The sequence below is a fragment of the Canis lupus genome, chromosome 31 (genome assembly GCF_048164855.1).
Source record: "Canis lupus baileyi chromosome 31, mCanLup2.hap1, whole genome shotgun sequence".
Classification (NCBI taxonomy): Eukaryota; Metazoa; Chordata; class Mammalia; order Carnivora; family Canidae; genus Canis; species Canis lupus.
Window position 1 is genome coordinate 28,371,915 of NC_132868.1, and position 24,813 is coordinate 28,396,727.

Consider the following 24,813-nt stretch of genomic DNA (forward strand, 5'->3'; position numbering starts at 1 on the left):
CCGCCGCCTCACAAAGGGGCGCGGGGAGGGGAGGCGGCGCGGTCCGCGGGCTCGGGCGCCGGTGCGCAGGGCGCGGGCCTCCCCGCCGCCGAGGCCGGAGACAAAAGGGAAACTGCCTGCGTTCGCCGTGCGGGCCGGGAGCCGCCTGCTCGCCCGCCTGCCGCCCGGCTCGGCGAGTCTCCTCCCCCCGCCCTCGGCCGCTGCTCCGCCTCCCTCCCCGCGGGCCGGCCCCGCCGCGCAGGGCTCCGGGACCCGGCGAGCCTTCGGGGCCCCCGCGCGTCGCTGCTGGTGGTTGGGGCTGTAGCGATAATAAATGATAGAGGATACAATGACTTTGCTGTCTCTGCTGGGTCGCATCATGCGCTACTTCTTGCTGAGACCCGAGACGCTCTTCCTGCTGTGCATCAGCTTGGCGCTGTGGAGTTACTTCTTCCACACGGACGAGGTGAAGACCATCGTCAAGTCCAGCCGGGACGCCGTGAAGATGGTGAAGGGCAAGGTGGCCGAGATCATGCAGAACGATCGGCTCGGGGGTCTCGACGTCCTGGAGGCCGAGTTTTCCAAGACCTGGGAGTTTAAGAGCCACAACGTGGCTGTGTACTCCATCCAGGGCCGGAGAGACCACATGGAGGACCGCTTTGAAGTTCTCACGGACCTGGCCAACAAGACGCACCCGTCCATCTTTGGGATCTTTGACGGACACGGGGGCGAGGTAGGAGCTCTCGAGGGTTCTGTTCGCGTGCGTGTGTGTAGACGAGCGGTGGTGTGAGCAGCGAGGTAGGAGCTGGGTGCGAGGGGCGTGGTGATGACCTGGTGTCCGGCTGGACAAAGGCACTGGATCCAGACGTGGCTCAAGCTGTTTGAAAAATGCTGCTGGATCCAGACCTCTTGGTGTCTCTCAGGGGCCAGTTGGGGGTGGGGATGGGGGGGGAGGGTCGTCCACCATCTGGTTTGTGCCTCGTAATTTATGAGGTTTCCCAAGGCCAGGACCAGTGCAAATGACTGTGCTAGTTTTTTTTCGGGGAGAGTTTATGGTTTCCACGGACAACTTTGGCCCAAGGCCTCAGCGCCCCTTGTTCTAGGGTTTGAGGCTAAGCCAGCCGCAAAGAAGAAAGAAAACATCTTTGACTCTCTTTAAAGAAGAGAGACAAAATCTGCAGAGCGCGGTCAGTGAGGGAGGGCTCGGCGAGAATGAAGGCAGCTGGGACTCCTTCCCATCCCATCCTCCCGGAGGAGGCACCGGAGGCACAGCTCTGCGCGTCTTCCCAACTCCATTAACTTTGCAAGTGCAGTCGGGCCCGTTGACGGCAGCGCCTCGCAGGTCGCCTGCTTTCAGCTGGATCGTGGCGCGGGACCGAGATGCCTCTGGCCTTTGCAGAGGTGGCAATGCCCGCATAGGCGGCGGTGCCCAGATCTCGCCCGGGCGCCCTGGCCAGCGTGGGTGCGCAGGCATCTCCTTGCTTCTAAACTCCTTTATTTGGGGTTCGTCTGGGGCAAGAGACGATGCGGGAGGCCGGTTCAGGTCCCTTTGCTGCATTTCTGCGGCACCCTGATTGCGTGCCAGGGCTCGGATTTCCTGGAGGTCGGGGCGAGGGTTGGCTCTGGTGGTTGGGCATTGGTCCAGGGGAAGTGAGTGGCAAATGTGGCTCCAGCGCCGGGCTCCCAAGCACGTCAGGCCAGCCACCCCATCTTTCTCAATTGGTAGTTTGTAAGAGTTTCAGTGTTGCATACATCTTTTTTTTTTTTTTTTCCAGCACACTTTCTTACTCCTATTACCTCTGCCCTCTTCTTCATTAGCCCCCTTCCCTACCTTCATGCTCTGTGCTGGCATCCAACTTTCCCTCCAGCTCTCATCTTGGTCCTTCTGGTCTCTGGTGGGCTGCAGAGGATGTCAGTAGGTCATTCTTTTTCAGGATTTGCTTTTTCTTTGGCCTTTGTTTTGGGTGAACACTGGGAAAAGCTTTCAGTTGCTTATCTTATTTGCATTCTGTCTTTGATACAAAGTCCTTCACCCACCACTCTGCTAATCATTCTGAGATACTGTGTCCATCTGCCTTAAACCAACTTTGCCAGGAATGACAAACTTAGTTGGAAAATTTATGGGGTAGAACTAAGAACAGTTTCTGCTATTTTTCCATCCACCCTAGCCCAAGTTCTGTCTTTCAAAACGAAGGTTTCTTACTGGTTGTGATTTTATAGCTCTTTGTGTAGTGTGGGGTTTGTTTCTCCTTGGTCACAGGATAGGTGAAAAACCTGAAATTAATTGAGAGAAGAGATGCTCTGTGCTTGGGTGAATGATAATGTTCCCAATATAATGACTAAATTGCTTTCTTGGTTTGATCAGAATGTCTGTATTTTCATTCTATATTTCTAGTCTAGATTGCTGTGAATTATTTTTTAAAAAGCTTATATTTATTATATATGTTTAAATTAAAATTGGGAAGCTGATAACCTGCTTCAGGTCTTAGCACAGTTTTATTCTTAAAGGTCTGGATGTAGTATTAATGTCATGAAACTTTGGATTGTGCTTGCTTGGTGTGCTGTACTGGCATGTTTTGAGCCTGCACGTGTAAGTGAATGAGTATTTTAAATTTTCTCTTAAGTTGATATTCTAAAACCTGAAAGTTGCAGATCTAAACAGATTTCAGGTTGAAAAATTTCCAGTACTATCTTCTGGTAAATGTATCATTTGGAAAAGGGACATGATAAATGTTTTTATCTAAATAGATGAATTTTACCTATATGGTAACCTCCTTAAAAATAGAGTAATTGTTCTATCTACAACCTCCTATAGTATGTAGCCAGTTTGTTCACCTTGGCTTCATTTTAGGGCAAAATAAGAAAAGTGATGTAAAAGGTAGTCATTTTGTTGCTATTGGGAATGTGATAATAACAAATAATACTAGGTAATTTTTATCTTACTTTTCTTTTATTCATGGAACCCCCCCCCCCACACACACACCATCTAATTGTTGTCTTTTGTGTTGTTTTAGCTCCTGTAACATTCACCAGAGGAGGGTGCCACTGTTTGATTTTGGTATAGATGATAGTTGTCTCCTTTCAGGAAAGAGGGAGGTTTTTTTGAACTCTCTTTTATTTATATATGTTGTATACAGAAGATAAATGAGGACCTTAATTTTATTTCTAATAATTCAAACTAATGAGATATTTTATACAAATATGAGAGCCCATCTACAATGGTACTGCTTTTTAAATATAGAAAGGACCTGAGCCACCTCGTATATATATGTTTCATATCATTTTTTAGATGAGGTGTTTTTTGATGGTCTTAAGATGTGACCTTCCTAAAGTTAGTTCAAGGTCTGCAGTTTGGTGATTTTTAGGTTAAGCCACTGGACAAATTAGTTTGAATATGTACCTCAATTGATAACGCCCCAGGGACACAGAGGTGAACGAGACAGGGTTCCTGTCCTCCCAAAGTTTCAGTGTAGTGAGAAAAATAGATCTGTATAACAAAAATTACAGTCGTGTTGTGCTTAGGGTGTTATGGGAACACTGAGTAGGGTCATTTAAATCGGACTGGGAGGTGGAACGCCCAGAGAAAGATACGCCCAGAGAAGGCATTATTTACTGCAAGTTAAAAGCACAGGCTTTGGTTTGAGATCTGGCTGTGAATCTCTGCTCTGCCTTATACTAGCTGTGACCATGGATGAGTTGCTTAGTCTACTTTATCTGGGAGCTACTAATCTGAAAAATAGAGATAATCACCTAAGGTACACCTCCATCATTTGTATTATACCTATCTAGAGAAATACTTAGTGGAGAGAAAGATGTGGAAAAATAAAGCTTAGAGACCAAGAAGTCTGCCTTGTTAGGGCAACAATATTCTAGGAAGAGAGACTCTACATGTGAAGGCCACAATTTTGATCACTAGAAAGGCATATGTGGATATGGATAATTTATTAGGTATCCCCCAAATTCTATTTCTCTTTGTTCTAACTTACGGTAAACTGATTATTAATTCAGGATTTCAGGTATCTTAGCATTGGGGAAGCAGCATCCTGGCTTCTGGTGCAAATTTTCTGATTAGTGAAAAGGAATATTCTCCATGATTAATTAATAAATTGGTATTCTGATTTGTACTTCAGCTTCTTAGCATGACTTGGTTCTCTTTAGTCTATTCAATTGTGTATTTTTGACAAAGATATATCTCTGGACTTCTTATGCTGAGGACCAGACTCTGGATAGCTGTGACTTCTACATGAATGACATCTTAAAGAGCCTTGTCTCTGGTCTTACAGGCCAGGTTCCTCACATGATGCCGTGGGGCCCTTGAGACATTCTAACTATTTATTTATTTATTTGTTTATTTGTTTATTTATTATATTTTAAAGATTTTATTTATTTATTCATGAGAGACACAGATAGAGGGAGAGAGGGAGACAGGCAGAGACACAGACAGAGGGAGAAGTAGGCTCCATGCAGGGAGCCTGATGTGGGACTTGATCCTGGGACTCCAGGATCACGCCCTGGACGGAAGACAGATATTCAACCGCTGAGCCACCCAGGCACCCGAGACATTCTAACTGATACATGATACTGTGGGTGGATCGTTGACTCCGTGTATGTGTGCACCTGTATGTGTGTGTGTTTGTCTAAAGCTATGATGATGATTGTTTTTCTGGATAACAAAAGATTTAAAAAGATTAAAACAACAGAAAGGTAATAAAAATAGCTCAGATTATACCAACTGATGTGGAAAGGTTATTTTTAAAATTAAAAAATGTTTATCTGGGAAGTTTTGTGTGTGTGTGTATGCTTATCTGTAATTTTTATCTACAGGCAAAAGATGGATTTGTTGTTGTTGTTGTTAGCTTATTTTACTTTTTATGTTATGTAGAAGAAATATCACCAATCTTTTGAGGCAACTTTGTCAGTGTTCATGGCTGAAACCTATCTGGAAAAACGATGCTCCATCGTTATGTGCTCCATCATTACTGTATTAACAGTCATATATCATTGCATCATACAGTTGACACACAGCTTGGTCAGTGATTAAGCACAGAGTTCCATACTTGTCTTCAGAGAAGCTGGACTTCAGATGCTTACAAGGGGCTGCGGTCTTGAAGCTTAGCACTTTTCAGAAGTTCAGAGTAGAAACTGCTTATGGAAGGTTACCTGAAGGATACCTAGTCTAGTTCTTTAGATCAATGGTTCTTCACTTTTCTTGAGTCTTGCTTCTCTTTGAGGATGTTATGAAACTAAAGACATAGTCCCAAGAAGAATGGACGCATGTATCAAGTTTTATTTTTAATTTTAAAGATAGGTGGATACATGAAGCCTCTGGATTTTGGGTTAGTCCAGGTAGAATAAGATCTGTTTCTGATAAATCTAGACCTGCAGGGAGCTATGTACCTGGACCCCTTCTTTGGTTTGATTATCATCTTCTCCATCATTTGCATTTATCGACTTGTGTACTGTCATTTGCCTGTGAAGCTTGTTATGAGGAATGGTCTTCCAAAGTTTTCTGAGAAATCAACAGCAAAGATGTCCTTGAGGACTTTATTTGTTGCATGATAAAATATCTTTTTTTTTATGAGGACCAAGGGAAAGACAGTTCTCTGATCGCTTTGCGTTTTTATCTTAGGGGTATTGAATTATGTGACTGATTGTTCACATAATTCAATGATTCAAACACATCATCCTGTGTTTGTTGGCTACTAGAAGTGTTAGAGCCAAACCTCTGACCTGCCTCTAAGAAATATGCAAGATTTTATAGAATACGTTAATTTGGTGTATAAATCTCACTCCCAGGACAGCATATCTTCTCTACATTCAGTTTCCCTTTGTTTTATTTTTTTCTTTCTCTTCTGAGATACACCATTTTGTCTTGTTGTGGTATATGTATTTATATAAGTTTCATTGGATCCTTTCTGAAATAAGATATAGTCCTGAATAGTTAAATTATGAAAGGCGTGATGAATGATCTGCTTTTCAGACATAGCTGCTGCTAGTAAGGTCCCGCATTACCAAGGTTACGAGGCCTGTGAATTTAATGTGGACCAATGCCTTATGACTTAAGAGAAAACTTGTACTACTTTGGTTTAAAAATGGCACATTGACATTTCTGCCAAAAAAGGAGGGGTGGGATGCCTGTGTGGCTCAGTTGGATCAGCTCAGGTCGTGATCCCAGGTGGGGCTCCCTGCTCAGTGGGAAGTCTGTTTCTCCCTTTGCCCCCCATCCCCACATTCTCTCTCTTTATTTCTCTCTCTCTCTCTCTTCTCTCTCTGTCTCTCAAATAAATTAAATCTTCAAACAAACAAACAAACAAAGACAAAAAAGGAGGGGTAGTTTCCTCCTTAGTCAGCTCCTCTCTCCCATCCCTAGGAGTTTGTTTGCAGGTGAATGTAGGATCCTGACTACTGACCTTGGTGCATCTTCTGAACAGATTGTTTAGAAATTCAATTCAATTAAACCAACATTTTCTGTATATCCTGACACATGTGGAAAACAGTGTTCTGTTCTCTGTGATGCCTACAGATGAATCGGTGCATTCTCTTGCCCTCAAGGGGGACGCTCCATCTGCTTGGAGAGACGAGCTTCTTAATAGCAGAGCTATGAGGTGTGTTTTGGGTACCTACAAGAGGGTGATGGCCTGGCTGTGGGAACTTGGGCACTCTTGCAAGAGGAACTGACTTTTTATTATATCCTAGCATTTCCATAGACAGAGATTAGGTGGAGGGAAGATGAGAAAATAACATTACAGGTTGAAGAAAAAAAGAAAATGGCACGGAGGAAGTAAAATGCAGGCACAGTTAGAAAAAACACAGGCAGCCCCTGTGTTTAGAGCAGGCTTTCCCGGACGGCTATCATTCTAGACGCCAATTCATTATTTTTTTCATTTTTGAGTAACCTTTGTGTTTTTATGTAGTCACTAATATTTTTTTAGATTGACTATTTTTTTAAATTAAGTATATTTATTTTAAAAAGAAACCTCTTATTAGCATTGTGAGGGGAAAAATCATTAAATGAAGTTCTTGGCCTCCAACCTGCTGAGAAGCCATCTCCATTATGATAGAGTAGAATGATTTTTATTTTTATTTTATTTTATTTTTTTTAAAGAGAAGAATGATCTTCTCCTAGTCTCTGGTTGCCTTTAGAGTCTCTCTATCCCTCTCCCCTTGCTTTTTATGAACAAAAAGTTGGCTTTTGAAATATAATTGTCCGTAATAAGAAGAAAGGCAGGCTACTTACTCCCTTCCTAGAGGAAGGTATGTCTAGAGATGCCACTCTTCAAAGAATTCTGGTTTGGAACAGCTTTCCACTGTGTCTTCTGTGACAGCAAAGATTTCATGGGGAACCCAGAGTTATGGGCAGTTCCCAATGGTCTAGCAGAAATTCCACCCCCATTTCTAATGCAGGTAAATGAGAAGACATTATAGTAATAAACCTGAATCTTTTCTAGCTTAGTTTAAAAAGTAAATAATTCACAGGTTTTGTTACTTGAGTCATTATTGGTCACAAAACCAAGCTCAGAGGTACAGAGAACAGATTGGTGATTACCAGAGGCAAGGGTTGAGGCATGGGCAAAATGGATGAAAAGAATCAAAAGGTAAAAAATTCCCAGTTATAAAATAAATAAGTCATGGGGATGTAATATACAGCATGGTGACTGTAGTTAATACTTCTGTATTGCATATTTGAAACCTGCTAAGATGGTAAACCTTAAAAGTTTGCATCGCAAGAAATAAAATTCTGTAACTGTATGTGGTAATGGTTATTAACTAGACTTATTATGGTGAACATTTCTCAGTATGTACGAATATCGAATCATTATGTAGTACGTCTGAAATATAATGTTTTATGCTAATGATATCTCAAAAAATACTTGAAAAACTAAAAAAAGTAATATCTTTATTTTGCTGATATTTGAAATATTTGATTATTTTTAATTTCTATTTTGAACTTTAACCACTTCAGTAATATATTTTTGTGGTTTAACTTTTCTTACCATTTGAATAATCCTATTTAATAGATAAATATGTAGCAAGTTAAACATTTAAAAAATAAATTAACTTTAAAATTATAAAAGTAATATGACTATATGATAGTATAGAAAAGAAAAAAATCGCTCAAAATCTCATCCTCTTGTCACATCCACTATTATGATATTGGTGTATTACTTGCTCATCTTTTTTTTAATATACATTTTAAATATATTTTTACATTGTTATAATGATGTACATATAGTTTTAAAATCATGGAGTTTTTGTTCCACTTTTTATAAGCCTATAAACACAAAGTCACTTTGCTCCACAATTATGTATTATATTTCTAATGTATTTCTAAGTGACAGATTAGTATTTTACTAAATGGCTATTTGATGAGTTACTCAATTGCTTTCTAGTTGGTATACATTTGGATTCCATTAAATTTCACCATTGTAAATAACATTGTAATAGTAATTATTATTTTTGAGATTATAATAATTTTTGTGTTTCTACTGTAGTTTAGATTATTTCTCTAGGGTAGATTTCCAGAAGTGGGGTTTCTGGATCAGAGGAGAAATAAAGAAACCACCATTACTGGTAACAATAATAATGATGATGATGATGATGATTGATGTTTATTGAATATGTGTATTATTACCAGGCAGTGTTTAAGGTACTTTATGTATATTATCTAATTTTAATTATCATAACAGTATTCCAGGTAGATTCTATATATCTTCTTTTATATATGTAGAAATTAAGGTTCTGAGAAGTTAAGTAATTTAACCAAAAGTCTCTTGTAGCTCGTAGGTGGTAAAACTAGAATTTTAAACTGGGATTCTGATTTAAAGCTGTCTCCAAACCCTATGCTATCATTTAAACTCCATGGATCTCATAATTTTGGCAGTGGTGTGTGGGGAGCATTGTTAGGTGAAGAGTGCCTGGTCTCCTATTGCTTAGTAGGATTTGGAGTCTCTCATTTGACTCTGACAGTTGTGTCCCTGTGACATGTGGTATTGTTCTTGAAAACTCTATGCTGGAAATCTTGATAGGTAGATTTGATAATTACTTAAGGAAATCCTACAGTTAAAAAAAATTGGGGTCAGAAGCAGAGCAGGTGGTGACTCACAAACAGCCATTCTCACCCACTTCCCTTTGTTGCTAGCAGAATCTCTGTTCCACTACAGAGAATCTCTAACATTTTTGTTTGTTAGCTCACGAAAGGCTTGCATAGAATTTATAGTGGCATTAACATGGCCAATTGCAAAAAATGATTTAGATTTTATTTTAAAGTACCAAAGGCTTGACTTTAGGATAAATATGTAGTGGTGTATATGTATTTGAATAATTTCTTTTCATACTGAAGCACTGTTTTTTTTTAGAACTAAAATAATTAACTAATATATAAACAATTATTAATTTTAAGTAGCATAATATTATTTTTTCATTCGTTTACAATATTGAGTTGATATGTTTAGTTTGAGTAGATGATGGTCTTGTATTTCTATTCTAGAAGGCTGCGTCATACATTGTTCCCTTGGTCGGTCTTAAGTTAAGCCCAAGCTTTGGTGATGGCTAGTTATGATCTATTTTTAATATGAATCTTCAAAGGTAAAGCTTAAATAAACAAAGGAAACCATCTTTTAAAAAATGGTTAATACCACTACAGTACCTTTTATAGCTTTCTTTTATAGTTATAGGTCCTCCCTATAAAGCACTTTAAGTATTCATGTAGAGAAAAATTATGCATATTGATAAATTGATATTCTTTCAACAAAGTTGAAATCTGTGCTATGAAAATCTTTGCTTAAAAAGTGAAGCCATAATAACCTACATCTGAAGACAAATCCATGAAGTTTGATCACTTGATCTTTCTGGAGAATATTTTTTTCCCCTTTCTCTGTTTAATGAGAATAGGACCCAATTTAATGGAAAGTTAGCTGCCTCCAACTTGTCTAGATTGAGGGACGGTTTTGGTAGTTGAGTCTGTTAAAAGTGAGACTGACTTACTTTCCTCCATTCCTAGATGACAAGGGAGTTCTTGTCAGGGCACAGGGCTCCTGATGGTGAGTCGGGTGCTACTACAAATGATTATGTAAAATGTTCTTTGTACAATGATACCAGATAGAAAGGTACCATTTCTAATGTAAAAAAGAACTGTCTGCTCCCCAAGCTAGGCATAATCACTTGGAAAGGGTGCTTTTTTCTAATTTGTACAAAAGTAAAAGGCACCATAGCAGTAGTCTGTATTTCTGAGACTCACATTCTTTATTACACTATCATTATTGCCTTCCTTGTTCAGCTCCAGTGTTGAGCAGCTGACAGATAATCTATGTGTCTTAGTTGCTGAACCAAAGACCAGTTATCCATTGCACGTCATGTTGGTGAACCTTATGACTTTCCTAGAGAAGTGAACGGTTATTTGCATTTCCTTTTCAACATGAATGTTCTAGGTTTTAGTCATTATAAATATGAGTGAGAGTTTAATGGTCTGTAGGAATAAATCTTAAATACTTCAAATTGTATTTTTAATAGGACAGTCTATATTCAGCAGTACTCTTGGATAGTAAAGTTTTTCATCTAAGAACATTTAAGGGGCAACCGGGTGGCTCAGCGGTTAAGTGTCTGATTCTTGATTTCAGCTCTGGTTATGATCTTGGGGTCCTGGCATCCAGCCCGGCATTGTCAGGCTCCCCATTTAGTGGAGACTGTAGTTGTTTCCCTCTCCATATGCCCCTCTCCCTGCTCTCTGTCTCTCTTAAATAAATAAATAAATCTTTAAAAAAAAAACAACAACAAAAAACCAAAACAAATTCTTTTAGTTATAGAATTGGGCAAGAACTGTTTTGTTTTGTTAAGTATATATCATTTCTTTTTTAATCTAGTAAGTGCTTTCAAATATTCTTTAATTAAATAAATTAACTTTCAGTTTAATTAGTCACTGGACATTTTCTGGTCAAATAAGTCTGTTACTGATACTTGTATTTTCTGGAAATTGAGACATAGTCGGATTTTTTGTTGTGCTGTTTACCTTTTTACTCTCTAGAATAATGTGGTGAATTTGCTGTAACAACTGGTACCTATATGATAAATATGACTGACCCAGAATTTGGGATTAAGAAGTTTCTGCTTCTCTTTTATTAACACTTAGAGGTTTTCTATATTTCTGTAAAGTAATAAAAAGGCTAAAGTATCTTTACCGATACATTTTTCTCTTTAGATAGGCCTGGCAGGGATATTGAATTGTCATATAATCCAAATATAGTGCCTAAGGCTTCACAGCTACATGAATAATCTATTTTTAAAGACTTTCATCAGGGAGATTCCATACTGTCTGTCCCTGGAGAATTTTTTTTTTTTTTCCTGTAGTCCTTTCTCTCAGGAAATTCATCCTTATATATGAACTAGTTCCCTTTGGTTTAAACCTATGTCTCTTAGTTTGGCCTTAACAGAGATATGTTAGGATTAGGTTGTTACCATTTGTAAGATTATGGTAATCAAAATTTTTCAAAAAATTTCCTCGCTTATATTAAATAAGCACATTAAATTTATAGGAGAAACACTCATCTCAAAGAGAGGAGACACAAGGTAATTTCTACCAAAGACAGAATAGTTTCCACATGATCAATAATAGCTCCTCTTCGTAATGTGTTATTTTGGCAATAAAGGAAATGTCGTCTTCAGGTTTTACAGATTGGTTAGTTTTTTCTTTTATGTCTGTTGTCAGATGCTTAGGCTATAGGTGGAGTAAATTCTAGCTGGACATTTTACATGCTGTATTATTTGTAAGGTTTTGGTTGCAAATGACAGAAAACTCTAGGGGAAGCAGTTTAAACACTAGGGACATTTATTATATCACTTAATAAAAAGCCTAGAAGTGTGGATATTTCCAAAGTTGGTTGATTAAGCAGTTCAGTGACTTCAAGTATTTATATCAGAGACACAAAAAAGAGATTGAACCTGTCCTGTGTTCTTCAAGCCTGAGGAAACCTTTCTAGAAACATTCCTATATTTCCTAGGCCAGAATTGTGTCCATGCTTACTTAAACCAATGACTTGGTCATGGGAATACCATCACCATGATGAACTCTGACCCAACATAATTCACCCTGGTCTGGGGAGGAGCCCAGCCTTCTCTGGAGGTCATGACAGACTAGAAAGGTGAAAAAGGCTAGAGTTTTGCTACTTAGGAAGAAGGGGAAGTGGGAGCAGTTGTTAGGTGAGCCACACAGGTGGGAAAGGGGGTTCAGAGAAGGTAGCCTGGAGAACATTTCTTGTCAACACATTAGCAAACTCATTGGAGAGTGTTGCTGTAAAATATATAACATTAATGTGAAGAAAAAGAAACTTTGGAAGACTTTAGAAAAGGGCAAGCCATTGGATTTGCTTAGAGGTGACTGCCTGGGAGCTGAGATGTAAATTTGGTATTTTAGGGCCCCAACAGGTCTTAAGAAACTAATAGTATTCTAACTCAGATTTTCTCTCTGTTCTGTATAAGCTAGCAACAAAGAGGGGCCTGAGTGTTTGGAGAACAGCAAGGTGTTTTTTGCTCTAATTTAAGACTGTGTGTTCAGTACAGGTAATGCTACTGATGAATGTGGAAGTATAATATTCTTTTAGGTGGCTATCCATTTCTCTTTTGGTACCTTCCTGCTTTTAACAATGAATTTGTTCAAATTCAGTAGGATTTTTCTCTCTTAATTATTAGTTATCATAAGTTTTATTATTTTGTTTTAAAATATTCTGATCTACTCCAAGCCTGAGGGGAAGAGATTCCTGAGAGGGTCAAAATTTTTGTACACATTTTGGAAGAGGACAGCCTGACAATGGTCTGGGCTCCAGTGGGAGGGTAGGGCATTAAGGTCCTCTGACTTTTCTGTAAACCAAATGAATGCATTTGGGGTAAATTCTGTGCATGAGGATGAAGTACTCATCCTGCTATAAATCGATTACAATGAGGCCATCTTTTCATTATGTTTTCCTGACTCTTTATTACCAGTCTATAGAAATGCTGCCTGACTAAACTTCCTATTTACTTACAGTGGCATTCCTGGTGATTCATTCTCTCTCCTTTTTTCTTTTAAGACATATACAATCATATTGTCTACAAACAATATAATTTTGTCTCCTGCCTTCTAAATAGTTATACTTTTTGTTTTCTGCCTCTTTGCATTAACTAGAACAGAATAATGTTCTGTAATACTCATGATAGTGAGTGTTAGGTTCCTGTATTTGAGATTATTTAAATAGTTGGAGGTCAGGGAAATGTGAAATGGCTTCAGTCTGTGGATAAAAAGGCTAAAGTATCTTTACCGATATAATGAAAGATGAAATACAAAGGTAAAGTAAGAGCCAAAGAAGAAAAGATATTCAAGGTATGGTAATCAAGAGAATTAATGATCATGAGGATGGACTAGAACTTGGTGTAGATGTGATGCTGAAAACTAGCATGCATTGATTACCTGAAGGGGAAAACACTGTTTTGTCTGCTTTGGGGAAAAATTATCATCACTAGATCCATCTCATAGGAATGTCGCAGAAAGTATTAGTCTAGACAATAAGCACAATATCTAATTGTAGAGGATTCTGATTCTGCAGGTTGTGAAGACCTAGCAAGATATACACAAGGGATGTCTTCATCTTGTTCTAGAGGAGTGAGAAATCTGGAGCCATCTTACCCTTGTATTTCTGCTGGTTTTGGTGAAGATTGTCCTTATTTTCTCTGGAATTTCCTCTGTAGAAAATCCTTGCCCTATTTCTATTACCTGTCATGTAAGGAAACAGCAGTTGTTTACAGAAGATTCTCATACGGAGTGGGGTTAGGTTGTGTTAGTGTGCAAAGGGAAAATCTTAGGTAAGATCCTTCAAATTGTCCATAAAGGGGAAGAGTTTGTGATTTTCAGCTCTTATTTTGTAGAGTTATATGTAATTATAAATGGATAACTACATATTCAAAGTAATGTAAGGAATAAAGTGTGTGCATATAAAATATAGTTTTATAGTGTTTTAAATGATAAAAAAAGAGTATCTTGAGTTTGTGTAAATTTGTGAATGGTACTGTTTCACTATATGTACCTTCTGAAAGATAATAGAATAAGAAATTGATGGATATTTTGAGATTTTTGGATGATGACAGGAAATTTTTTTATTTTATAGAGAGCATATTGTATATTTCTATGTGTGATCCTCTTGAGAAAATTTAGTTTGTTAGTTTTAAAGATACAAAGCAGAATATAAACATGTGGCTTTTGGAGTTAGGAGTAAGATTAATTTATCCTGATTATTTTAAAAGTCAATTTTAGAAAGATAATTATAATGCCATATTGAGTGCTTTATTTTTAATCTAAGTGCCAGCCATATCTTTGACACCAGATGGGAATATGAAGATGGGCACTTAGCCCGGTAATTTATACTTATAAATACATACAAAAAGTTTATACTTGCTGTTTCTTTCTTGCCTATGGCTTGAGACCCTGAGGGTCCAGTGATTTCAGAAGAAAGACTTCAGAAGACAATTCTGACCATTCCAATTTTCCTGGCATCCCTCCTAAGTACCTGATAGGTACCCGTAGGTCTAAACTGTTTTGATAAATGTCTGGCCATGAGTTTGTCTAAGAGTGAGACTCTTTGAGCAGCAAAGAATTCTTGGAAAAGTAGCTTGTATTTTTAATGCTATCTATAGGATTCAAGTGGCTGCTGCTAAAGAATCACATGGGTAGAGAACTGAGAACCTGACCGTGGCCAGAGAGGTTCTCTGAACCTTCCTATTAGAGCCACGTAGAGATAGAAATTGTTTTATTCCCAAAGGATTATGTAATGCAAACAGTTTCAGACTTGAAAGACTACAGGTAGGCATGTACTTTGGAAATACTGCTTAAGAGGGAATTCTCTGAGGAAGAGGACAGCTAGTTTTTTTTTCTCTCTCTCTCAAAAATAGAATAATAGTGGAAGTGCCCAAATGATGTTCTCACTTTACCAGAGAGAAGTCCTCATCCCCGGTCTTTGTGGTGACTTTATGTTACGGAGATTAGAACATCTACTTTCTTCAGTTTTAAAAATTTGCCATTGTTACAGTATTATTGTCTGATACACAGTCCATATTCAAATGTTGCTGATTGTCCCATCTGTTTTAAAAAATAGCTGAGGTATGATTGGCATAAAATAAACTGCATACATTTAATATATATAATTTGATCAGTTTTGTATGTATTTGTGAAACCATCCCCATCATCAAGATAATGAACATAGCCAGCGCTGTTTAAAATCTCTTTATGCCCTTTGGTAATTCCTTTCTTCCGTGTTCCTCTAGTCTCTCTCTCCATCTCTAGGCAACCATTTATCTGCTTTGTGTCCTTATAGACTTAGTTTGCATTTTGTAAAATTTTATATAAACGGAAACGTACAGCATGCACTCCTTTCTTATTTTCTGGCTTTCTTCTCTACTCAGCATAATCATTTTGAAATTCATCTATGTTATATCATCTATCAATAGGTCATTCACTTTTATCACTTAATATTATATTTTATGGATATACCAAAATGTATTTACCCATTCACTTATTGTTGGACATTTGAATTGCTTTCAGTTTTTGACTGTGAACCTTCATAGATAAGTCTTTGTATGGATGTATGCTTTCATTTCTCTTGGGCAAATACTTAGGACTAGAATTGCTGGATAATATGGTAGGTGTATGTTAACTTTTTAAAAAACCAATAAACTATTTTCCAAAGTGGTTGTATTATTTTACATTTCCATTAGTGATTATGAGAGTTCTAGTTGCCAGTCTTTTTAATTTTAGTCATTCTAGTAGGTATGAAGTGGTTTCTTAATATAGTTTTAGTTTGTATTTTACTGATGACTAATGATGTTGAGTATCTTTTTAATGTACTTTTTGAAAAGATGGACTTCTTTTGAAAATATTGAAGAATGACTATAAAATCTTGGCTTTCTGGTAATATCTGACTTTTGTCCTTATCTGTATGATACAAATGAAAAAAGGAGAAAGGTGAAAAGGATAGGAGTGATGAGACTTGGCCCTCTCTCACTGAATGGAGAGAGGTGAGAGGCTCAGAAGTACAGCCTAGAAATGAGAGGTATTAAGAGGTTGCACAAAGGAACCAATGGTTCAGATGAAAAAAGGAGAGCAGAAGAGAGAGGTTAGGGCCTATGACCACTAAAGACAGCTTGTGTTAGCAGATTCTTTGTCTTTTTTTTTTTTTTAGATTTATTTATTTTTATAAAGAGAGAGTATGCATGTGTGCACAAGTGCTAGTAGGGGCAGAGGCAGAGGGAGAGGATCTTCAAGCAGACTCCCCCACTGAGTGCTAAGCCCTACAGAGGGCTTGATCCAATGAGATTGTGACTGGAGCCAAACTGAGAGTTGGGTGCTAAACTGACTGAGCCACCCATGTGCCCCTATTAGTTTGTTTTATTAAATCCACATGTTCTTGTATTCTAGATTAAAAATGTGAATGAGACTTCCTTTAGAAAAATGCATTTGAAAGCATAGACTGTAGACACTGCTTCCACTTTCTTCCTACTTACTCATTTGCTCTTAACTTCTAACACTTTTTTGAACCTTTTTTTTTTTTTAAGATTTTATTTATTTATCTGAGATAGAGATAGAGAGAAAGAGCATGAGTGGAGGGAAAGGAAGAGGCAGAGTGGGGAAAGGGAAAGGAAGAATTTTGCTGAGAGGATAGATCTTATGTTAAATGTTCTTATCACACACACAATAAGTAAAGACAACAGGAGGAAACTTGTAGGTGATGGATTAAAAAAATAATTTATAGATAGATATGCTTAAAAATTTATTTATGTATTTGACAGAGAGAGAGAGAGAGAGAGAGAGAGAGAGAGAGAGAGAGATCACATGCACACAAGCAGGGGGAATGGCAGGCAGAGGGAGACAGAGGAGCAGACTCCCTGGGGAGCAGGGAGCCAGATTCGGGGCCTGATCCTAGGACCATGGGATCATGACTTGAGCTGAAAACAGACACTTAACCAACTGAGCCATCCAGGCACCCTTGAACGTGTTTTTTTTTTTTTTTTTTTTTTTTAAGATTTCCAGGGATCTCGTAATGGCCATGTATGATCTTGGGGTTTTCTGTAGGTTCTGGCTTTCTTCACTACCTCTGTCTTCTTGAGACTCATCTTCTTGACCTTGGTGACAACACTTAAATTTTTTTTATTTCTTCTCCAATTTCTTTGAGGGTTTCACTTCCATCATGAACCTGAGTTTTGAGGAGGGCTGTACTCAGTGTGCTGATCCAATTTTGTTTGGACCAGCAGCTTCCATGGAGTCAGCCATTCTTTCTGACATAGAGCTTTCTTTCCTATCTTAAGTTCATGTCTTTACATGCTGACTTAGGACTTTCTTTCTGGATGTTACCTTGAAAAAAACAACCTGTCTGAAACTCTATTTGCTTTTTGTTGTCCTAGATTAATTTCCTCCCTAGGTTTGTCTCTTTCTTTCACGGTACTATCAGTCTCTCACTATCCCAGTCTTGATACTACTATGTCATCTCTGCTGCTTCCCTCTTCATTCCAGTCTGTAAGACTATATAATTCTTCTCATCCCTGTCTCCATCTTGATAGTCGCACCACCACCATACTAATTCAGCCTTTCATCACTTCCTGCTAGGATTGTGACAGTGGTTTCTTAACTAATCACTTAGTTTCTAGTTTCTCTTCTGTCCAACCCACTCACTGATGTCTCTGATAGATCAGTCTTCTTAACTCATTGGGTTATACATTGTTTCTTTTTTAAAAGTCTGTGATTTATACCAACGATGATTTCTTTGAAAAAAATTTTTGGGGGGCCTCTCCTAATGGCATCCCTTATTCAACCTTAGTATCTTCTATGGCTCCTTTACACAAAACTTGACACTACAACAAAAATGATCTATTATTCCCTGAATACCCAATGGATACATCTGCCCACTGCTGCTACTTTGTCAACTCTATTCCATTCTCTGAGAGAGCTCTGGTTCCTCTTCTCATACCCATTGTCTTGGCCTAATTTCAAGGCTCCCCTCAATTTCCAGCTCTAACGTGAATTCTTGCTTGGTGTGTCAGCTTAAATAATCATTCCCTCCTTTGAACTTACTGTCTGTGACAGGCAATTGAACATTTGTATTATTTTTCATTTTTAAGGTACTTTCTCTCTCCAATCAGAGTTCATCTTCCTTGAGTTTCATGCCTCTGATGAGTTCCTGTGGTGTGCCTGCACTGTCCCAGATGCTTGCGCTTCAATGATAACAATACCTTACAGTAATTCTAGGAAGAATGATACCTAACAAATGAAAAAGAAACACCAAGTTGTGTGACTGGCTTTTCTATGTCTTATTATGTGTTGGAAACCAAAGGGCTGTGCTCATTCTTGTTTTTGAGTGCCTGCAGCATGTCAGGTGCTTTCATTGACTCTCTCTTGCTGAATCCATGGTTTTTTGAAGTAGTTGTTACCCCATTTTACAGTTGGGGCTACTGAAGCTCAGATTTCTGTGTGCCCAGAGTTACATAACTGCTAAGTGGCAGAGCTGGGATTAAAATATCTCCTATGTCTGTCTGATTCCAAAGTCCTCTTCTCTGCACCACACTGTTTTTTTGCAGGGGTACTTTAGCAAGGCATTCATATGGGGGTCATCTCTGAGGTGTCTGTCTAACAGTTTAGATTATCTGTAATAAATGTTTCAAGTGTATGGGAATGGAATCAAGTTGAGGAAATAAAGTAATTTATTTATATCATTCACTTGTATTTACTCTCCTTGTTTCTTTCATCAACTCTTATGGCTTATGCAGTGTCTATTCCACCAGGAGCCCTTTAAATAATGGCCAAGGAAAACCAGGTTAAGCATGTAGAATTCTGCAGGATAGCCTAGGCAAATGATTTTCATGTGTTTGACAGGTAACTCTATTTTTGGTTGTAAGGCAGGAATTTGGGGAATTGAGGCTGGCCTCTCAGAGGAAGCTAGGCAACATTTTCAGATTTACCTCAGTGTGCCCTTCAAAAGGTGACTTAGTTATTTGGTCAGTAGTGTTATGGATTATAAGATACAAGTTATGCCTCAATTTTTAAATGTAAGTACAAAAGAACACATCTTAGAGCTCAATTGAAAAAAAAAAGTTTAATCCATGGGTTCCCTCCCAAAAGCATCATGCAAAATAATATAACTAAATACACTAAATACGCTAAATAATGTAACTAAATACATAGTATTTAGTGAGTATCAGAGAGTGGGAAATGTAAATGAACAATTTCAGCTTCCTGGGGGTGGAAACAGTGATTCATAGACTTAAGATTTGAAACTTAGAGTGCCTGGGTGGCTGGGTTGGTTAAGCATCTGACTTGATTTCCATTTAAGTCATGATCTCTCAGGGTTGTAAGATCAAGCCCCCCATTGAGCTCCGTGCTGCGTGTGGAACCTGCTTAAGATTTTCTCTCTCCCTCTTTTCTGCCTTCAGCACCTCTGATCTTATGTCCCTAAAAAAAAAAAAAAAGCTTTGGAACTCAAACATTCTTAGTTTATATTCAAAGAAGAGAGGCATCAATAAGTTGTATAAACAGAAAACAGCTTATTGATAGTCTGGGAATACTTTTGAAAGGAATATAAATCATCAACCTTATTTTATTTTGTATAATGTCATCAAAATATACTGTTTCGTCTATGCTAATTATGGAGTTAAAGGAATGGCATTTTTAGAAAATGTACAAAATGAGGAGTTTGTAAAATTCTCATCTACAAGAAAGACATTTTCTACATTGGAGAGCTTTATGAATCATATTGAAAACCATAGTACCTCAGTTCTTAACAGGTAATACCATTAGCTGCCTCTTTCTCAGCTCCTCCAACTATGGGAAACAGAAGTTGCTTCATGGTTTTTTTCACCCATGCAATTATCATTTCAGAGAAAGATGAGGTCTCAGGATGAAAACATGTTTCCTTGGCATAATTGAGTTTGAGTTGAAAAACATTTTTACTTTCCTGAAATTGGGTAGAAGTTATGAGTAGTAATGTTTAGGCTAGCATTATGCCTGTTTTTACTCCTTAGTTCTTGTACGTCTGCTTTCGGATATACTGTACCACCTTGGTGTTTTATACAGTGAGTACCCCATAAATGTCTCTTAAATTAATCATTCAGTATTTTGTCTTTTGTGACTGGTTTTATTTTGTCTTTTGTGACTGGTTTCACTTAGCAAAATGTTCTCAAGATTCATCCATGTCGTAGAATGCAATGATTTCCTTCCCCCCCCCCTTTTTTTTTAAGATTTTATTTATTTATTTGAGAGAGAGAGAGTGCACAAGCTGGGTGGGGGTGGGGAGTGAGCAGACGGAGAGGGGAGGCAGACTTCCTGTTGAGCAGGGAGCCCATGCTGGGCTCCATCCCAGCATAATCTGAGCTGAAGGAAGATGCTTAACCGACTGAGCCACCCAAGTGCCCTGATTTCCTTCCTTTTTAAGGCTGAATAATATTTTATTGTATGTATGAACTACATTTTTTTTTTTTTTTACATTTTGTTTATCCATGCAACTATCTATCAATGGATATTTGGGTTGCTTCTATCACTTTGCTATTGTGAATAATATTGCTGTGAACATAGGTGTGTAAATATCTCTTCAAGATCTTGCTTTCAACTCTTCTTCTTCTTCTTCTTCTTCTTCTTCTTCTTCTTCTTCTTCTTCTTCTTCTTTTCTTCTTTTCATGAGAGACACACAGAGAGAGACAGAGACATAGACAGAGGGAGAAGCAGGCTCCCTGTAGGGAGCCCGATGTGGAATTCTCTTGCAGAACCCTGGGATCATGACCTGGCCAAAGGCATCTAGACACTCAACTACTGAGCCACTGAGGTGCCCCTTGCTTTAAATTCTTTTAGATTTGTACCCAGCAATGAGATGGCTGGATCCTATGGTAGTTCTATATTTAATTTCTTGAGGAACTGCCATGCTATTTTCCATAATGATTGCCTCATTTTACACTCCCACCAACAGTGCACAAGGATTCCTACTTTTCTACATACTTGCCAAAACTTATTATTTTGTTTCTTTTTTTTCTAAAAGATTTTATTTATGTATTTATGTATTTATTTATTTATTTATGAGAGACAGAGAGAGAGGCAGAGACACAGGCAGAGGGAGAAGCAGGCTCCCTGCAGGAAGCCAATGTGGGACCCAATTCCTGGACCTGGGATCATGCCCTGAGCCAAAGGCAGATGCTCAACCACTGAGCCACCCAGGCATCCCTGTTTTCTGTTTCTTAAGTAGTATCCACCCTAATGAATGTGAAGGGATACCTTGTGATTTTGATTCACACTTCTCTAATGATTAATGATGTGAGTATATTTTCATATCCATATTGGCCATTTGTATATCATCTTCAGAGAAATGTCTATTCAAGTCTTTTGCCCAATTTGCACCAAGTTATTTGTTTTTTGTTGTTGTTGAGTTTTAGCAGTTTTTTATGTTCTAGATGTTAACCCCTTATCAGATATTATGATTTGCAAATATTTTCTCTTATATTTCTAAAAATATTTTTGTGACTTTTAATATTGGCTTAATTTCAAACTTGCAGGGAAGTTATAAGACTAGTACAAGGAACTCCCGTATACCCTTTCTTCTCAGTTACTGTTTTTTTTAAGGAGCACCTGGATTTCTAGACACTTTGACATTGTGTTAAGCCCTTTAAACAGAACAGATAACTTGCAGCTGTGGGAGAAGTACAAGTATAAACATGGTCCCTGTCTGAATATGCAAAACAAATAAGGATGTTTATAAAGAAACCACTGCAGATGAGAACAATCCAAATAAGAACAAAAGTGAGAGGGGGCTAAAAGTAAGAATAATTTGAGTTATGAGAATTGGAGACCTATCCCAGTGTTTTTTAACATGGGATGATTTTTGTTCTCTAGAGGACTTTTTTTTTTTAAAAGATTTTAGATTTAGAGATTTTATTTATTTATTTGAGATAGAGAGAGTGAGAGAGAGCACACATGTATGAGTGAGTAGGGGGAGGAACAGAGGGGGAGAGGGAGGGAAGGGGAAAAAATCTCAGGCTGACTCTGTGCTCAGCATGAGCCCAACACAGGGCTCCATCTCATGACTTGAGATGATGGCCTGAGCCAAATCCAAGAGTGGACTGAATTGACCAACTGAGCTACCCAGGCATCCCTACTCTAGATGACTTTTTACAACATTTGGAGATATACTGGTTGTCATAACTGTAGGGGTCATAGGAGAAGTTATATTGCTGTTGTATAGTGTATAGAAACCAAAGATACTGCTCAACATCCTACAATGCACAGGACACCCCCACACAGTTATCCAGCCCAAATGTCAATAGTGCCAAGGCAAAGAGACCATGCCCTATCCTTGGGAAGCAGACTGCAGAAAACCTATCTTGAGGACTTTAAAGGCTTTGGGCCTGGAAACTCTCTCAAATACATCCACAACACTTGAATAACATAATGATGACTCTGCCTGGTAAAATAATAAGGTATGAAAAAATATTTTCTTCTCTTTTTTGTGCATAACCCACAATAAGGAGGCTTAGTTGCTTTGTTTACTATAAATTTTCTACAGCAAACAGTCTAAAATTGCTTTGCCCAGCTTTATTCTGTATTGCAGTCACTTATGGCTAACATGTTCCTCTCACTGCATTCTTTTCTTTTGCCACTTTCTGCCATAAAAAAACTAGGTAAACTCTGAAAAAAGCAAACAGTACTATACAAAAGATCCTGAAGCTTAGAGGAAGCAAGCAGAGGTGCTGGAAGAATGTGCCTTAGATGGCTTCCTTTCAATCCTCGGTTCATTGCAGAGAAGCTAGATGTCAGTTCTGTTTTATCACTAAGTCCAGTAAGCTGGGAGGAGAATAAAAATAGCATGGACTTTGACCTCCTCTGGACCTGGATTTGAATCCAGGCCCATTCATTACTAGCTGTCTGATCTTGGGCAAGTAACTTATATACTCTGAACTCAGTATTGCCTTCTCTGCCAGGGGGATAATATCTGCTTCACTGAGCGGCAAAGGGCAGTGGAGTACAGTGGTTAAGGCTGTGGACTCTCACATCTAATTGCCTGGCTTCAGATCTTCACTCACCTACTTCTAGTTGTGTGTCCTTTGGTAAGTTTCTCAACCTTTTATAGATCTCAATTTCTTCATTTGAGAAATGAGAATAATTGTATTAATATTTACCTTGGAGGGCTTTTATGACATTAGATGAATTAATAAATGTAAAACACTTGATGCCTGGCACATAGTAAGCACAGTAAGTGGTAACGATTTTGGGGGTTAATTGAGATAAGGATGTAAAGGACCCTGTAGTGTCTAGCAAAAGAAGGTACTTGATAACTAGTTTTTCAAAATTTAAATTTTAGGAGCTGACCGTTTATTATAACATATAACATATAACATATAACATAACAAAATTTTCATTAGTTCCTCAAGTTAAATTAGTAGGGATTTTGTCTTAAGAAGTCTTCAGGATACAAAAAGAAAACTGGTCATTCTTTTGCTTCTTACTTTTACCTGGCAAAGACTCCTTTGGGGATCCCTGGGTGGCACAGTGGTTTAGCGCCTGCCTTTGGCCCAGGGCGCGATCCTGGAGACCCGGGATCGAATCCCACATCGGGCTCCCGGTGCATGGAGCCTGCTTCTCCCTCTGCCTATGTCTCTCTCTCTCTCTCTGTGACTATCATAAATAAATAAAAAAATAAAAAAAAATTTAAAAGACTCCTTTGGATCCAGGTTGAAAAATGTGCTCAAAGAACTGTAGGCCTAGTCAGGCTTCTGTGGAATTATAAGAGGCAACTAGAACAGCCACCTAAGTGTGTGGAGTGGTGAGGGATGTTTGGGTTGGAAATAGTTGTTTTTCTAGCCCAGCTTTCATGAAAGCCCCCTTGGCAGGAGGAAGTAGAGAAATAGCAGGAAAAGTTGGATTGTTTTCAATATCCCTGTTTATCCTTGTGGTGTGGGTGTGTGTCAGGTGAAGGGGTCCTTTCCTTTTTGACAGTTTGGGGAATTTAGACTCACTCAAAGGTAATTCACAGTGTAACCAAATATCCTGTTATACCAGTCCCTGCTAGATATTGGGTTGTAGACATATTTCTAGAGCACACATGGTCCGACCCTTTTTTTAAAAATATTAGAGTATGTTATCTCATTGTAAGATAAGGGTTCAGCCTGGTATTATAGTGCTTTATTAAGAGTTAGCTGGCATCATCATCATCATCATCATCATCCTTACTCTTAAACTTATGTTTTATTTTAGTTAAGAAACTAATGAAGTCTTTAATATTTATTCAGCAATTCTATTTCCCTTTTTAAGTTTTTTATTTTTTATAGACTTACGCATATTCAAAAAAGCATGTGTCATAATTCTACAGCTTGATGAATTTTCACAAACTAAACACACTCATGCCTTCAAGACCTAAGTCAAGAAACAGAATATTAGCAGTACCCCAGAAGCTCCACTCCTGTTCCCTTCTTGCCATTATCCTTTAGTTTTTAGGGAAAAAAATTATTTTTTTCTTTAGTGACATTCAAAGCTACTCGTGCATGGCTTTATGTAAACTCTTAGTAGCTATGGCTGAGAGTTATAGCTAGCCTCATTACATGCTTTTATTTTCTTATGCTTTAAAATCACATCTCCTGGAAAAGGTTTTCAGTCCTGTAGGCTGTTGCATTTGGACATGGGTAGGCTGAATGATCTTGTAGATCGTCCTCTGCAAATAGGTGATGTGTTCTTTGCTTTTATTTGTCCATACTATAGAAGTCCATTGAAACCAAAAAGTTGTCCATTGTACTCAAAGTAAAGGAGATTGGCTCAGCTGCACAGACCTCTTAGATGTCTTCTTTAAAAGCATT

The 24,813-nt window shown here is 38.3% G+C and overlaps 1 protein-coding gene across 1 annotated transcript in view; it reads left to right on the forward strand.

Annotated features, from left to right (window-relative positions):
• Positions 1–204: 204 nt before the first annotated feature.
• The window catches only part of PPM1L (protein phosphatase, Mg2+/Mn2+ dependent 1L), a 290,542-nt gene continuing 265,933 nt past the window's right edge, over positions 205–24,813 (forward strand). Inside the window, exon 1 of the mRNA XM_072807919.1 lies at positions 205–712. Within this exon, the coding sequence (XP_072664020.1) occupies positions 314–712 (399 nt within the window). The 5' untranslated portion in view covers positions 205–313. The remainder of the gene's footprint in view (positions 713–24,813) is intronic.